At 40.7% G+C, this 14621-nt stretch overlaps 1 protein-coding gene across 2 annotated transcripts in view; it reads left to right on the top strand.

Annotated features, from left to right (window-relative positions):
• MET (MET proto-oncogene, receptor tyrosine kinase) overlaps nt 1-14621 on the top strand; it is a 90797-nt gene that overhangs the window by 15643 nt on the left and 60533 nt on the right. For both annotated transcript variants that reach the window (XM_068400785.1, XM_068400786.1), the window contains exon 2: nt 4198-5409. In XM_068400785.1, the coding sequence (XP_068256886.1) occupies nt 4213-5409 (1197 nt within the window). In that variant the 5' untranslated portion in view covers nt 4198-4212. The remainder of the gene's footprint in view (nt 1-4197; nt 5410-14621) is intronic.

Genomic DNA, 14621 nt, shown 5'->3' with positions numbered 1-14621 from the left:
TGCAGATCCACAGAGTGCTTTTTGATCAGAATTAAATGGGACCCGAGTTGTTGAAATGAGGGCTAGGAAAACAAGCATGACTCTTTTTTCTGTCTTCCTTGAATATGACAGCTTTAACATTACTCCACAATAGGCCAGGCCTGACTTGTCGGTGTGGTGGCAAGCAGTGTGAAGAAGAGACATGATGTTCAATGTTTACACATTATCACCCAGGCTGTAATTAGGGAGAATGAAACTTGTAGGAAAAAGATTGCCATTGGGAGGCTGTTAATGGTACACAAACACTCAAGACCAAGCCTGGTGGGAAGCTATCAGCCATAGCACTTGAGGTTGCCAGGCACACTAATATGACACATGATTACTAGCCACTTGCAACGGTTGACCAAAATCCATTTTCTCATCAGTTATACAACGTAGTGTCTGCTGAGGGATGGAAAAATGAGCACATCATGACACAGGCTTTGAAAATATCTCTTACAAAAGAAATAATCAGTCCACAGCTATTGCTTGCTGATAGTTATCACAGGCCAAAGCTTACAAGTCTTCTGTAGACACATGAAAGACACACTGACACACAAGTCACAGGAAGGTCACACAAGAATGAGCAGCATCCATCATTCAAACCAAGCAGAGGAACAAAGGGATTAGTTGTTTTCCTTTTGCAATTTATAGGCAGCAACTAGTTCTTTGACCTGTATTCAAAAAGTGTGTCTATAGCCTAAGTATTTTGGTTCTAATTCAGCAAAACTCTTTTAAGTGCTTAAGTTCAACTGAAATTACATTTGAGTATGTACTAAGGAGAACTGTGATTATTGGACCTTTGAAGAGAGGTGGGACTGAATTTTTAATTCTCCAAAGTTTTCTTGCTTCTTCAGGATGTATTTAAGTGAAGTGTGTTTGCAATGACCTGGTCTGGAGGTTACAGAAAAGCAACTCTGTGCTGCAGGCTGCAGCAGTGGAATAGAGAAAGACCCTGGGTCAAATACAGATTAAAAAAGGCACCAAATATCACGGGAGTCTCACTGAGGAACAGTGGAGTGTATGTGATGTGAGGGCTGTGAAAAAACAGATGCATAAGAAAAGGAGTTGCACATTGTACTCTTCACATAACTCCTGTGTCCTCCCTAAGCTATAAATGTCTCACAGTAGAGCACATGTCTTGATTTCGGGCACCTGGAGGAAGGATACACAGTGTGCTGGAGACAGGCATTGTGAGGAACCATCTTCCCTAGAGCTGCCCATAAATCTGAGCCTGAGCTTCCCATAGGTGGGAATAAGCAGATTTCTGTCTGGGAGGATGCTTGAAACACCTCAAAAGCATACAAAGGAAGACACAATGATGGAGCTCAGATATGAGAGCAAAGATGACTTGTTTTTCATTTATTGCTCATATTTTCCTTGCTGTAGTGGTGAAATACAGAACCTATTATTCCTGGCATCCTTTGCATTACACTGAATCCTGCCCTTGCTCTTGCTGTTGAGCTCTTTGCTTCAGATTTCATTTGCTAAAGGAGTCTAAGGAGGGATTTTCTGTCTCCAGAGCACAGATTCAAACCAGAGCTGTTTCACCAACTGCATGTGGGCAGAGTAGCCTATCCAACGATACTGGCCTCACATCCCAAGATGTGGTTTGAGGGAAAGAATAAGTCAGACAGTATTTATGGCTCTGAATCCCTCTGCAGTGCACGCTGGTATTTACTGTTGAACAGCTAGGGATCCTCTTTTTCAGACACTGGAAGAATGGGGAGGATTGTAAACTGAAGATGGAGGGGCACACTGGGTGAGAAATCTATTTGGGAACATGTTAAAACAAGACCATAGCACAGAATATACTGCAACAAAGTAGGTGCCTGTCAAGTAACCTTGCATCTTTTTTCCTGTATTCGTGGTCTATCACCCTCATCTTCATCCTCATCTGACTATTGTCACACCTATAGTCTTCTCTCTCCATGGCAGTGCCACCTATGCTATGTGGGTTTAAACTCGTTGCAGTAAACAACATACCTGCCTCTGTGTTCTGTCAGAAATAGAGCACTTTTGGAATTTTCTGCTTAATCTAGTATTTGTCAGAACATGTTGGCTCCTCAGAAGTGAATCTGCAGGAATGTATCAGTTTTAGCAGTTTCTTGGGTGGGAGCACTGGCTGAGAGGAGGCAGACAGTCAGACCAGGCTCTCACTCCTCCCATTGCAGGGACCTTAGCTCGGCACTGGCAAGGCAGGGACGTGAACATGGTTGTTCTTGGATTGGGTGTGACTTCTGGCTGTTTCACACAAACTTTGAAAGCTCATTGTGTCATCCCAGCACAGAGCAGGAAAAATTCTGTAATAGCAAGAAGTTTCACAGGACAAGAAGGCTGTGTCCTGCCCTATACAATATAGAAGTCAGCGCTCTGTGTACTGGGGCTATTTTCTAATTATAGCAATATCCCTGCTCTTTTTTATTTTCTTCTTATTTTAAACTTAAATCCATGTTTGATTTGTTTCCAGGATTCTGTTATCACTAATTAATATCAGAAAACATTGTTGATTTGAAGAAAGATCTTAATTTCTCAATACCAGAAGTGTGATTTGTTCTTACCAGCTAATACTTGCAAATAGCCTGTGTTTCTGATCTTTATCCCCAGCTCTCGATCATGATTTTTATCAGATAACAGGGAGGAAGAACAAATCTTTGTTTCCAAAACCTATTATTTTGTGTAATTAATGAGGTAAGCCACAAAGAGTTCAGTGGGCACTGAAATAAAATGTGACAAGGAATGCAGGAGATTATTGGTGGATTATTTAACCAATCTAGTGAAAACACTGAATTTATACACAGCTGAAACAGCCTTGGCCTGTAGTCATCTTTTCATTTTGCTTGAAGTCTTAATGAAATAAAAAGTCAGTACAGATTCCTATTATTAGTTTGCAATTTTCAAGGTTGTTTGTTTTAGATCCTTTCAGTGGTCATAAGTATTTCTCCATTAGCAACAATTGGCTAACTATAGCCAAACTATAAGTATTTTCCCAAAGTATGTTATCACATTGCTGTTAGAATGCATAATTGTTTTCTCCATGAAGAAGCTAAATTTGTCTTAACAACTGTGTCATGATATTAACAGAAAATGTCTAGTGTGGCAAGGCATAGCGTGGCCACTGCACCGAAATGCTCATAACCACAGTTCATTTAATTGATCTTCCGAGGAGGTGAAATATCACACTAGTCATCTGCCTTTGGTTTTTCAAGCCACATCAAACAATTGTGTGGAGAAGTAAAAAAAAAAAAAGAAAAATGCTAGGTTTTTTGATTTTGTCAGTTAATGGCTGTAGGTCACTTGATACCCCTTTGTTTACAATACACTGATACGCCTGTATTTGTAAAGGTTCACCAGGGTGACTTACTGCTGTGGTAGAGGGCCTAAAATAAAACTTGCACATGCCAGGCACCACATGATGCATAAAATATTCTAACGATATATTACAAAACCTTGTCAACACTAGGGAAAATGGCTATTCCAAGAAGTAGAGCTGGCTGAAAAAAACATTCTTTTTTCCAAACCAGGCCCTTATGAAAGACAGAGATTTGGGGAGCTGGAGGGAGAGATAGCGGTTTCTTCCTTTGGTCTGGTAGAGAAAAGTCTCTTCCTTGGTTAATAAAAAACGTCAACGGAATAAAAGAGAAGCCCACTTCCAGCTCAAATCTGCACATTATTTCATGTCTTTCCTGTTTCTCATTTTTGAGCAGCTGTGCTAAGAACCAGCTCAGCCCCTTGAGGAACTTGCCAAATATCTTATGTCTACACACTGAAGTGCTACAACTGCTTTGTGTGCAGTTGTGTCCTGAGCAGATTTGCTTTCAGTTACCTGTGCACCATCTTGTTCTAACTCGTATCAGTCATCTGGTTTAATGCCAATGTGGAAGTAGTCATCTCTCTTCTGCTGCTGTACAACACACCGAGGAGTCTTGCAAAATTCATCATAAGAAAATCCTTCTGTGAATTGTTCTGAAAGCAGTGAAATGGGTACCCACAAAGAACAGTAATTGTAGCAGTTTATAGCACAAGACTGTTAATGGCATTAAGCAAGATTATGACACTTCTTAAACTGAAATAGGTCAGCTAATATGTGCAGCCTAGAAACGGATTTCTGTTGACTGATAAACTGATGTTTTAGTATATGAAGTATAACCACTCTTTCCTTTAAATATATTTTGACAGATTAAAACTCTGACAATGAAGGCTTTTTCTGCATATCCTTCTGGGTTTGTCGTATTCCTGTTTGCCTTGCTGCAGAGGAGTCATGGACAATGCAAAGAAGCTGCTAAAAAATCAGAGATGGATTTGAGTGTAAAATATGATCTTCCTAACTTCATTGCAGAAACAGCGATTCAGAATGTAGTTTTATATAAGCATCATGTTTATATTGGAGCAGTCAACAAGATTTATGTACTCAGTGAAACTCTCCAGAACATTTCTGTGTACAAGACTGGGCCCATTTTGGAGAACCCTGACTGCGCGCCATGCGAAGACTGCAAAGATAAAGCCAATTTATCTAACAGCATATGGAAGGATAATGTCAACATGGCACTGCTCTTAGAAACTTATTATGATGATCAGCTCATCAGCTGTGGTAGCATGTCTGGAGGCATCTGCCACCGTCACATCATTCACCCCGACAACCCTGCTGACATCGAAAGCGAGGTGCACTGTATGTATTCACCCCGGGTGGATGGAGAAGCCGACAATTGTCCTGACTGTGTAGTAAGCACTTTAGGAACCAAAGTTTTGGTGACTGAAAAGGACAGGTTTGTCAACTTCTTTGTTGGAAATACTGTGACATCTACGTTTCAGCCTCCTCATGTGCTGCATTCAGTATCGGTTAGAAGGTTAAAAGAAACACAGGATGGTTTTGAATTTCTCACAGATCAGTCTTATATAGATATCCTCCCTCAATTCCGCGACTCGTATCCCATTAGGTATGTCCATGCCTTTGAAAATGATCACTTTGTCTATTTTCTGACTGTCCAGAGAGAATCTCTCGACTCCCAGGCTTTTCACACTAGAATTATCCGCTTCTGCACTTTAGACTCAGAGATGCATTCTTACATGGAAATGCCTCTTGAGTGTATTTTTATCGAAAAGCGGCGGAAGAGGTCCATCCGAAAGGAGGTATTCAACATTTTGCAAGCTGCCTACATAAGCAAGCCAGGTGCAGCTCTAGCCCACGAAATGGGCCTTGGGTTGAACGATGATGTTCTCTACGGCGTTTTTGCACAAAGCAAACCAGACTCTTCCGAACCAACCAACAGATCTGCTGTCTGCGCCGTCCCCGTGCGGACCATCAACGAGTTCTTCAAGATTGTCGACAAGCAGAAGATGAAATGTCTCCAGCACTTCTATGGGAAAGAGAGCAAATACTGCTTGAACAGGGTAAGTGACAATTAATTTGTTACATTTTGGGACTCTCTCTCTTTGCCTACTCCATTGGCAGGTAGCCGTCCCCTCAGTTTAAGTTACAAAATATAAGTTCCTGATCATTTCAGATTCTTTATTATTGCTGATGATTTGTCTCTGTAAGGATTAGTTCCCGTAAATTGACTATGAAAATCACTGAGGTCCTTATGGTGCTAAGAAAGTATTAGTGGAACTGGGGAAAAAAATCCTTTTTTTTTTTTACTTGTAAGTAATTCTTTTTCTGTGTTCTTGAGAGACTGTGATGCAGATAAATGGAACATTTAGGCAGTCATTTCTTTCAATATCTCAAAAAAGTATTCATTAATATTTGTATCCACGTGCACTGAGGAGTCCCTGAAAATATCACTCATATTTTAAACTGTGTTAGTGCTGAATCACTGCCCTCTTTAGAAGAAAATGAAAGAGCTGGTTTGGAACATGCCATGAAGAGAGAGATTGTAATACAATTACTCATGTTTGATACATAAACGGACCCACTGAAATAAGTTTTCTTAATGAAAGAAGTGTCTATGAAAAGTGTATCTGAATGAGGATACCGGTAGTCTCGGATGGGAGGGATGCCTCTCTGTACATTGCGTGTTAAGGTGGTTGCTGCTCATCACCCATCTGAAACATTGTGAGTGAAGGAAGCACAGAAGTTATCTCTTCCTTTCTGGCCAGTGTCTGTGCCGGTGTCAGCTCTTGTAAAGGAAATACAGACTCTGAGAATCAGGTACTTTTATTTTGAAACATAAAATGTTAGAGCTTTGAATTGTACCTGCATATGCAGCAGGGACTTACATTTCCTCTCTGGGGAGCTTTCTTTTCTCGAATACAAGAAACAGGAGTTCAGAGGTAGCAGACTGTCCTTTCCCAGAGGGCAGGGCCAGAGCCATTACGATGTGGCTCTGCTCAGCCTCGCCAGCCAGGATGAGGCCTGTGTCAGGATGGAGCAACAGCTCCACCTGCATTTGGGGCTGGGTGGGATCTGTTGTGCCCCATTGTTGGGATCCCTTCTGGTGAGAGTGGGAACCACAGGCCTTCATCACCCCGATACGGTTGGACTCAATGATTTTAAAGGTCCTTTCCAACCAAAATGATTCTATGATTCTATGATACCACCAGAGTTGTCCTCAGCCCAGCTGTCCAGCCCAAGGCGTCACGATGAAGTGGTGGCACATGCCCTGGTTGGAGGTGGGAGCCTCTTGCATGAAAGAGCTGCTCTCCACTGCCAGGGGTGAGACAGGGGATCTGGGAAGAAGCATCTGTGACAGAGCTGCTGTGGCTTCTCCACAGTAGTGGGAACGTGCTCAGAGGAGGGGTCTGACCCAGTCTGAGCATCATCACAGCAGCCTTGGCATTCAGGGGACAACTGCTTATCACAGGCTCCAGGTGTTCAGCACACATGTAGGCATTGCCAGTGGATGCTGATAGATCAATCACAACAGATGTAGCATTTTATTCCCTTTTTTTTAGGGGAAAGGCAATTTTCACTAAAAGGAAGTTAGCAAACATTCAGCACAGTAACTTCTTATCTTTTTTCACTGTGTTATTGCTGTCCTAATTTTTCATTTTGGGTCTTAATATCCTTTTTTTTCTCCATTTTTCAGTTTGTGTTTAACAATGAACGTTGTTCTTCTCTGAAAGTACTTTTTTTCCTTATTCCTGGGTCATTTTATTTGTGAGTGACTGTCTTTAAAGCTTGTGGCCTTTAACTTATCTCATTCTGTTCTTGCCTATATGCCTATTTTATAAGGTGATCTTTTCATAGCAAAGTATACCATTAAAATATTGACAGAATAATTTGCCACTTTTCACATGCTGGGAAGTACATTGCTGTTTCAAAAGCTTTTCCAGAGTCTGCTGCTGCTGCTTTGCATATCAGAACTGAATGTCTTATACTGCAGACGGTTTATTATAGTTGCCCATTTTCAAGAAATGTCATCAGAACTCTGATGTATGCTACATGAAATTGATAAAGGGAAAAATGTTTCTGTGATTTCTTTTGGTTCCTTCAAATGGCGTAAAGACAGTCAGAAATTTCTGTCCTGATTGTTTGCTTAACACTGAAATATCAAGGCTGTCAGGCTTTGCCATTCCATTTCCTTTGCTTTATTCCAGAGGACTCATTAAGGCTCCAATGAAAAGTGTCCCATGAGTTTTTTCAGGTTTCAGTTGGCGAACAAGATTGGCAAGAATTTGCCAGTCATCCTTTATACGCTTGTTTTTCCCAGGTGTGTAAAATAGACCTGCAACGTTGGAAGGTGAAGGAAGGCAAGGAGCAGGCAGGAGAAAGGAAGCCCATTATATCTTATGCTTATGCTCGTGTCAGGAATGTCAACTCTGGTCTTCCTTGATTTTGCTGGAGAAAAAATAATTAAAAAAAAAAAGAATCCCAAACCCCTCAACTCTTCTTAGGCCCTTTTTTGTACATTATGAAAACGTACATGAGGGCATAACCCATTTTTTTCCCCTTTGTAAGTCACCTTCAACTTAAAAGAAAGCTTTTATAAACTGAGAGAGTTTGTCACAGTTTATTTTGGCAAAATTCAAAACTCGCTTTTTGTAATGTAGCCAAGGTGATCTTTCTCTTTGATGTTGAAAGAATGAAACCACAGACCACTGATGCAAGTGAAAGGCGCTGACCACTGTGAGATTAAGTCATAGGACAGTGAAAAGAGTATGGCAGTGAATATAATATACCACTAACTTCAACGTTAAAAAGAAAAATGAGCCTTTAGCAATGTTTGTAAGGGAGTGCTATCTGATAATTTACAGTTAGAGTCTGATTGATGAAGGCCATTTCATGTTCTCAAAAAAAGTCCCACAAGACAATTGTACATAATTTTGTTGGACTTTGGGTAGTCCATCTTTTTAAGTGGCTGTCCCTCAGGACTGTTTAGTCTGAGGCTGCTAAAGGTAGAATTAGACCAAAATAAACCAGAATAAAATATCCAAAACACTTCCTCAACCCATTCTCTTCAGATTGCAAGCATTTAAAAAAAAATACTTCAGTTTATCTTGATGTGGTTGACAAAATTTGTTAGTTTTTAGCCTTGTTTCCTAAAGGAATGAAGTTTATGTGGTCGTGCTATTGTTTGCCTGTCTTTCTGTTAGTTGTCCTGACAGTCTCAACAATAAGAAATCCTAAAGATGTGAATCCAAGTGTGAATCCAGAGACAGATCCAATATACACTCAGGCTGTGGAAACTGATGAAGTGTAAGGAGCCCCTTTATAAACATCAGAAGGACTCACAGGGACCAAAGCAGGTATTGCTCACCCATGGGAAAGGTCTCCGTCAGAGCTTAGTTGGACAGCAAAGTCAACCAACTACAAGATATAAATCCAGACACAACTGTGCTTCACTTATTCAGGTGCTCATGGAAAACTTTATAAAATTAAAATAAAACATTTCCAGTTGTGTTTAAGTGAAATACATAATAAGCCAATAACTTATTGAAGTCAGGGTTAGGAAAAGTGAATCCAATGGTGCATCTGATTGATATCAGATGTACCTCAGTGGAGCTGTGACCATTTAGCACTTCCTAATAATTTCCTTCAGTGAAGACCTGGCTGTCACTTCAATGACAGCAAGGAGGAAACAGAACTGGCTTTGAATTAAAAGAAAATTTTGGAGTCATAGTAAAGGGATTTTATTGCTCAAGTCAGGACAAGGATATCTGAGAGGTAGCTGCTGTGGAGGTTTTGAATCACTGTTCAGGAATCTCCTCACCCACAATGAACAGAAATCTGGATGTAGGAGTTTAGGAGAGTTTGTTTGGTCACAGTTAGTCACTATCATCAGCCCTGGTGTGGTACTCCTCAAAGCAGAGGAGTGCTTAGATGAGGAGACAAATGCTGCTTACTTCATTTGCAGACATGGTCCAGTAGTGTGCGCCTCTATCATGGATTATATGTGATTCTCCAAGTGAGGAAGATGGGTTGAGTTTAGCCTTGACAATCTCAACTATACATTTCAATTTTCATTAGTTAGATCACGATCTTCCGGGCTTTGTTTAGCCTTTCTGTGTCTCTTATGTGCTAAACAAATGTGAAGCTCAGTTCTCCACTGATACCCAACTTCAATCACTATTGACTTCCATGGAAGAACACCTATAAAAATTAAATCCAAATTCAGCTCTGTAAAGTTCCTGTGGTTTTGTTTCTTCTACAGGTAAGTTCAGGTGAAAACCTAAAGTACTCCATTCACCTTACAGGAAAAGAGAAATCACAGACAGGCTTTTGTCACCATGTTCCCAACAAGTGTCCTAAAGCAAGACAAACTGGTCTCCACTCCTGTCAAATGAAAGGCACGAACAGTTGGAAGAACGTGAAATGAAAACAGAAGATCACCAAAACAAAAGATAAAGTGACAGTAAAATAAACACATGGTGATGCTTCTTTATTATCATTACACACATGATAGATGAGTAAAATTGGGTTATGCTTATATTGTAATGGAAGAAAATAATTGCTGCCTTCTATCAGGAAACCACAAAGGCACTTATTGATCTGTCATCCTAAGGGTATGTCTAGGAATATTTAATAAAATAAACAGAGACAAATAACTCTTTTGAGGCCCTGTAACCGTAATATCCCACACCATTTGGCTTAAAAATTTTTGGCAGGTTTAAAAATAACATGGCATCTCTCTGATTAGGAAGGGTTGATGTAGCTTATTTAGATAATCTCACAGCATGGAGGAAATGTTTTTTATATTGCAAGTAGAACATGCCTGAATATTTTCCCTAAAAGTCAGGCACCAGAATCCGTTGGATTGGTTCAGTCATTTATTCCTCTGGAAATGCTATATCAAATGGCATACAGCACTCTGCCTGGCACAAAGCCTGCTCCCATCCGTACAGATTTTCTGCGAGCTTCTCTATGGGTTCTGACGTCTCAGAAGAATAAACGAAGAGGGACTGGGTGATGGGCACTGTGCACTGACACCCTTTAAAACAGGCATATACAACAGTAGTAAGGTGGCAGGCTGCATCCATGTTCCTGTTCTGCACTCACTGCCTGTCTGCTGAAACCCAGGTGGCACCCTGAGGGTCCCTGTCGTGCCCTGTACGATACAGTGCAAGGCAGGGTGTGCTCACCACCCAGCTCCCCTCCACCATTAGGTACATGGCCATCTACCCACCTGGCCATGCAAGACCTGGCTCGGGCAAATGGCATGGCCTAACGGATTGCAGGAAGAGTCTGAACTCCAACTAAGCTGCATATGAGGGAAGCATGGGTATGGGTACAGGTACAGATACAGGTATGAGTGTGTAGGGGGCAAAATATGAGCATAGGTGTGGGTATGGTTATCTCAGGCTGGGCCAGATTCAGCAGAGGTGTAACTATAGAGGTAAGGACTGTTCTGTCCCTGGGACTGGCCACGTGGACACCGTCACAAGGGAGTTCCCAAGAAAAAGGCAAGGCAAGGAAAAAGGCAGGTCAGGGAGTTTCTTTGGAAAGAAGAACCACACCGCCCTGGGTGGTAGATATCTTTGCAGACTCTTCTGAGCACCAGGAGCTATGGGGTCTGGGGGCTGACCTGTTAGTCCCCCAGTGCTGCAAAAACTACAGAGAGTTTCCTTTTCCTGATCCCCTGTTAGAGGCCTGTCTCTGCCTCCCAGTGCTGCTGCTTGATGTTTTATCATCTCCTCAATGAAAGCTGGATTTCTCTGTGAAAAAGTGATATCCGTTAAACTACCATTTTCTGCAAAGGGCACTGCTTTATCAGCCAGACTTACTAATAATGTTCCATTTCCAGACTTTTTAATCAAATTCTTCCACTGAAAGCAGGGTTCCCTATTGCTTATTAGTGTGGAAGAGCGACTGCTGCTTTTCTGTGGAATTGCACAGAAATCATTTCAAGAAGAAAGTAATTTTTTTTTTTTTTTTTTAAGCATGGATATCTAGATTGTCTGGTCATGTGTTTTTTATGTCTCAGAGTTTCAGAAAGCCCTTAAATAACACTAAAGACTAGAACTGGACACAGAATAATTTTCTTATCCTATGTAACTTCGCAAATTTGAAAATGTTTACGGTCCTAGAAGAAGAGTTGTCTAACACGTAGACTAACAGGTATGCAGCATTAAGGACACTCACTCGAGATGTGTAATATTCAGATCTAAGCCTCTTTTCCTGGGTTCAGAGCAAATTCTAAGGCTCCTTTGCCCCAGACTACGTTCCTGTCTGGTCTGCTGATGGCTATTCTGCAATGGGACCATATCAGCCCCTTCTGAAAGAGCTCCTTGGATTTCTTGATAAACAATTCCATGTTCCAGTGAGAGAAGCTGATTCTGCAGTGCACTGCATGCAGATCTAAGTCCTGGATTCATCCCACCTGGCTTTGGTACGTAGTTGAGGTATCTAAGTAAGCAATGAATTTTCCTCAGGTTCTGCTGCCAAATGATGGAGAGACACATAAATCCTGACAAAGCAGTTATCTGCCTTTCAGCTCACTCAGCACCAACCTTACCTCAGCAGTTTCTCTGCTTACTCTACTTGATCTGACTCAGGACCACATATTGCCACCTGTATTGCTCACTAAAGCAACAGTAGGTAATTATTATCCAGAAGAGTGTTGTGTTACTCAGACTTTCTAGGTGGCATGTGGGTTTCTGATCTCAGACAGCTTTTGCATCAGAGTGGAATTACTCCTCATTTCCAAACATACAAGTAAAACCAGAGTCAAATCCCACATACTGCTAAGGAAGAAGATCCATGGCATAGATGGTTCAGAAAGCAAGTGTAGGTCACAAAGAAATATTACTTGTGCTGTCTATGGAGTGGGTGAAAACAATGAAATGTTAGAGGAGGAACGATCTTGGGGGAAGTGATAATGAGAGCTTCATTTTCTTGAGGCAGATGTTACCCTGCTTTTATACACAGCCTGTGGAAATTACAGCAAATTGCATGATTTTCTCCTGCTTTCTGAACTCCTATCCCACACATCTCTTGCACCACTGTTTTGGCTAGACATGCAGTTGTTGTGCAATGTTGTCTTGGAATAAGAGTCTCCATACTCAGCATTATCTTAGGAGAACTGGTCTACTTGCAGTTCACAGCTTTTCTGTTTCATCACAGCTTCCATGTAAATAAGGACTTCTATGAAAAATGCACCTGATGTAAACTACAGATGTACGGCAAAACTGCTTTTATCAACACATCTCCGATGCATTATTTTATTTCTTCAAAATTTGTAATTAGTCAACACCTCTCCTTTGATAATCTGTATACTGAGTTAAATGTTAAATTAATATAAGGGAAATCAGCAAAACACAAAGATTACTTAGGTCCATTTTATCTGCTGAATCAATAGGATTTACTTAGTGCTAATGCACTAACCAGATTATGAGAACTAATGCAGCACTCTCAATGACAAAAGCAAATAACTCTTTGAATGATCTTGACAATAGAACATGTAATCATCTTAATTTGTATTAACTAATTACATTTAACATGGATGTCTTTTTACCTATTACCTTAAGTGGAGCATCAGTACAGTAGCTTCCTTCCCCCCTCTCATTTTAGCAGTGAAGTAGATCAAAGCAACAAGTATTAAGAGTTAGTGTGATGATACCATGTAAGGATCTTACATCAATGGAGTTCTTTAAAAATTTTCTCTTTCTCTAGGGGTCATAAAAATTTGTGTAATCTTTCCATTGACTTCAGTGAGTTCTAGATCAAATCCTTGAAGTTGAAAGTGTAGCTTAAAGGTAATTAATCCTTCAGTAACTCCCTCTAAATTGTTTGTTATTTTGCAACAAGTAGTATTTTGAAGGGTTGGTTTCCTGTGTAACTCGGACCATCTCCAGGCAGTAGCAACACGTAGTAGTGGCCACTGAGTAGTTAGGATTGCTTGATTGTTTTCATCTTAAAGGACTGTTTCCTGTTGCTTGCTTTTTCTTCAAGTCTCCTACTTCACAGTTGAAATTTGAAAAGTTTATTCTCAGAAAGGGAACATACTTCTGTATTTTATTAAAAAATCTTTGAATTGCTTTAAAATACATGAGGAATATTGGGACGAGGAGGAAGGAAGCAATTCTTTGTTTAAAACAGAAAGAGGAAAAAACTCGTTTACCTTTTAGAGTAAAGCTTCAGTAGCTCAGCAGAAGTTCTTAGAAACAGGAGAACCCAGTTCCCTGCCCCAGGCATGTTCAGTTCTCTGTGAACGCTGGACTGAGTTCACAGCACCTACACCCTCGAGATGTCTTTCACTGGTCAAGAGGAAACCAGAAGCATGGTGAATTTGCATCTGTGGGAGTTGTTTAGCACATAAATTTGTGTACACTGCCAAAACTGAGCTGTTCCATTTATTATTCTTTTTTTTTTTCCTTCCTTAGTATTACAAGAAGTGCTTGGTAACAGGGTCTGGTGCTACTGTGCAGAAATTTGATTTACAAAGCACGTAGCATTTTGAATACTGTATTTTCAAATACTTTTCACTTGTGATGTGACTTCTGAGTGATTTCTGTTCCACTTCCCGAGAACATGGAGTTCTTGAGAAGAACAAGTTAGTTGTTTGACAAAATACAGCTTGAAGAAGGAGAAATTCAGCATACCTAGTACCTATCACAGCCATATTAACTTGGAAATTAGCTGTCTTTCTGTGCTGTGAGAGCACCAGGTGGGGTACACACTGTGTAACCCCAGCAGACTGCTCTAGTCTAGCTTCCGTGTAGTCTCTATGGCAAATAACAGCTGACTCATCCGTTTGGGATACCTCTTTCTGAGGACTTAGTGACCCTATCTTTATCTATATGTGCAATAGTTCAATATGAAAGACCCAATCTCTTAACTGATAATATTTGACAAAGGAAGTGAAATGGGAGAATATGAACGTAATGCAATCTCGGTGCCAATAAGGAACACTATTAACATGCATTTGGCCTGCTATTGAGCAGTACCTATGACTAGTACTGATGTATGGCCGTCCCTATTTAGTTACCCAAACTTGCTTCTCTTGGAAATGGAGCAGCAAGTTTGAGGAAATCACACTGCAGTTACGCTGACCCAGCAGGTGAGGAGTCTCACTGTAGACTTGCAGTTGATCATATTGGCAAAAGACAACATGCTGCTACATCCAAAGGATTTCTGTTTCTCATGTTCCTCAGTTCTGGCTGGCTTCTCTTCTGCCTGTTTCACAGCACTGGAGTTTGTTCACAAGAGATTCTTTTCTGGTCAATTA

Source organism: Nyctibius grandis, chromosome 5, assembly GCF_013368605.1.
Source record: "Nyctibius grandis isolate bNycGra1 chromosome 5, bNycGra1.pri, whole genome shotgun sequence".
In the NCBI taxonomy this organism is placed as follows: domain Eukaryota; kingdom Metazoa; phylum Chordata; class Aves; order Nyctibiiformes; family Nyctibiidae; genus Nyctibius; species Nyctibius grandis.
Note: the sequence above shows the minus strand (reverse complement) of the source record. Positions and strands in the feature narration are given on the sequence as shown.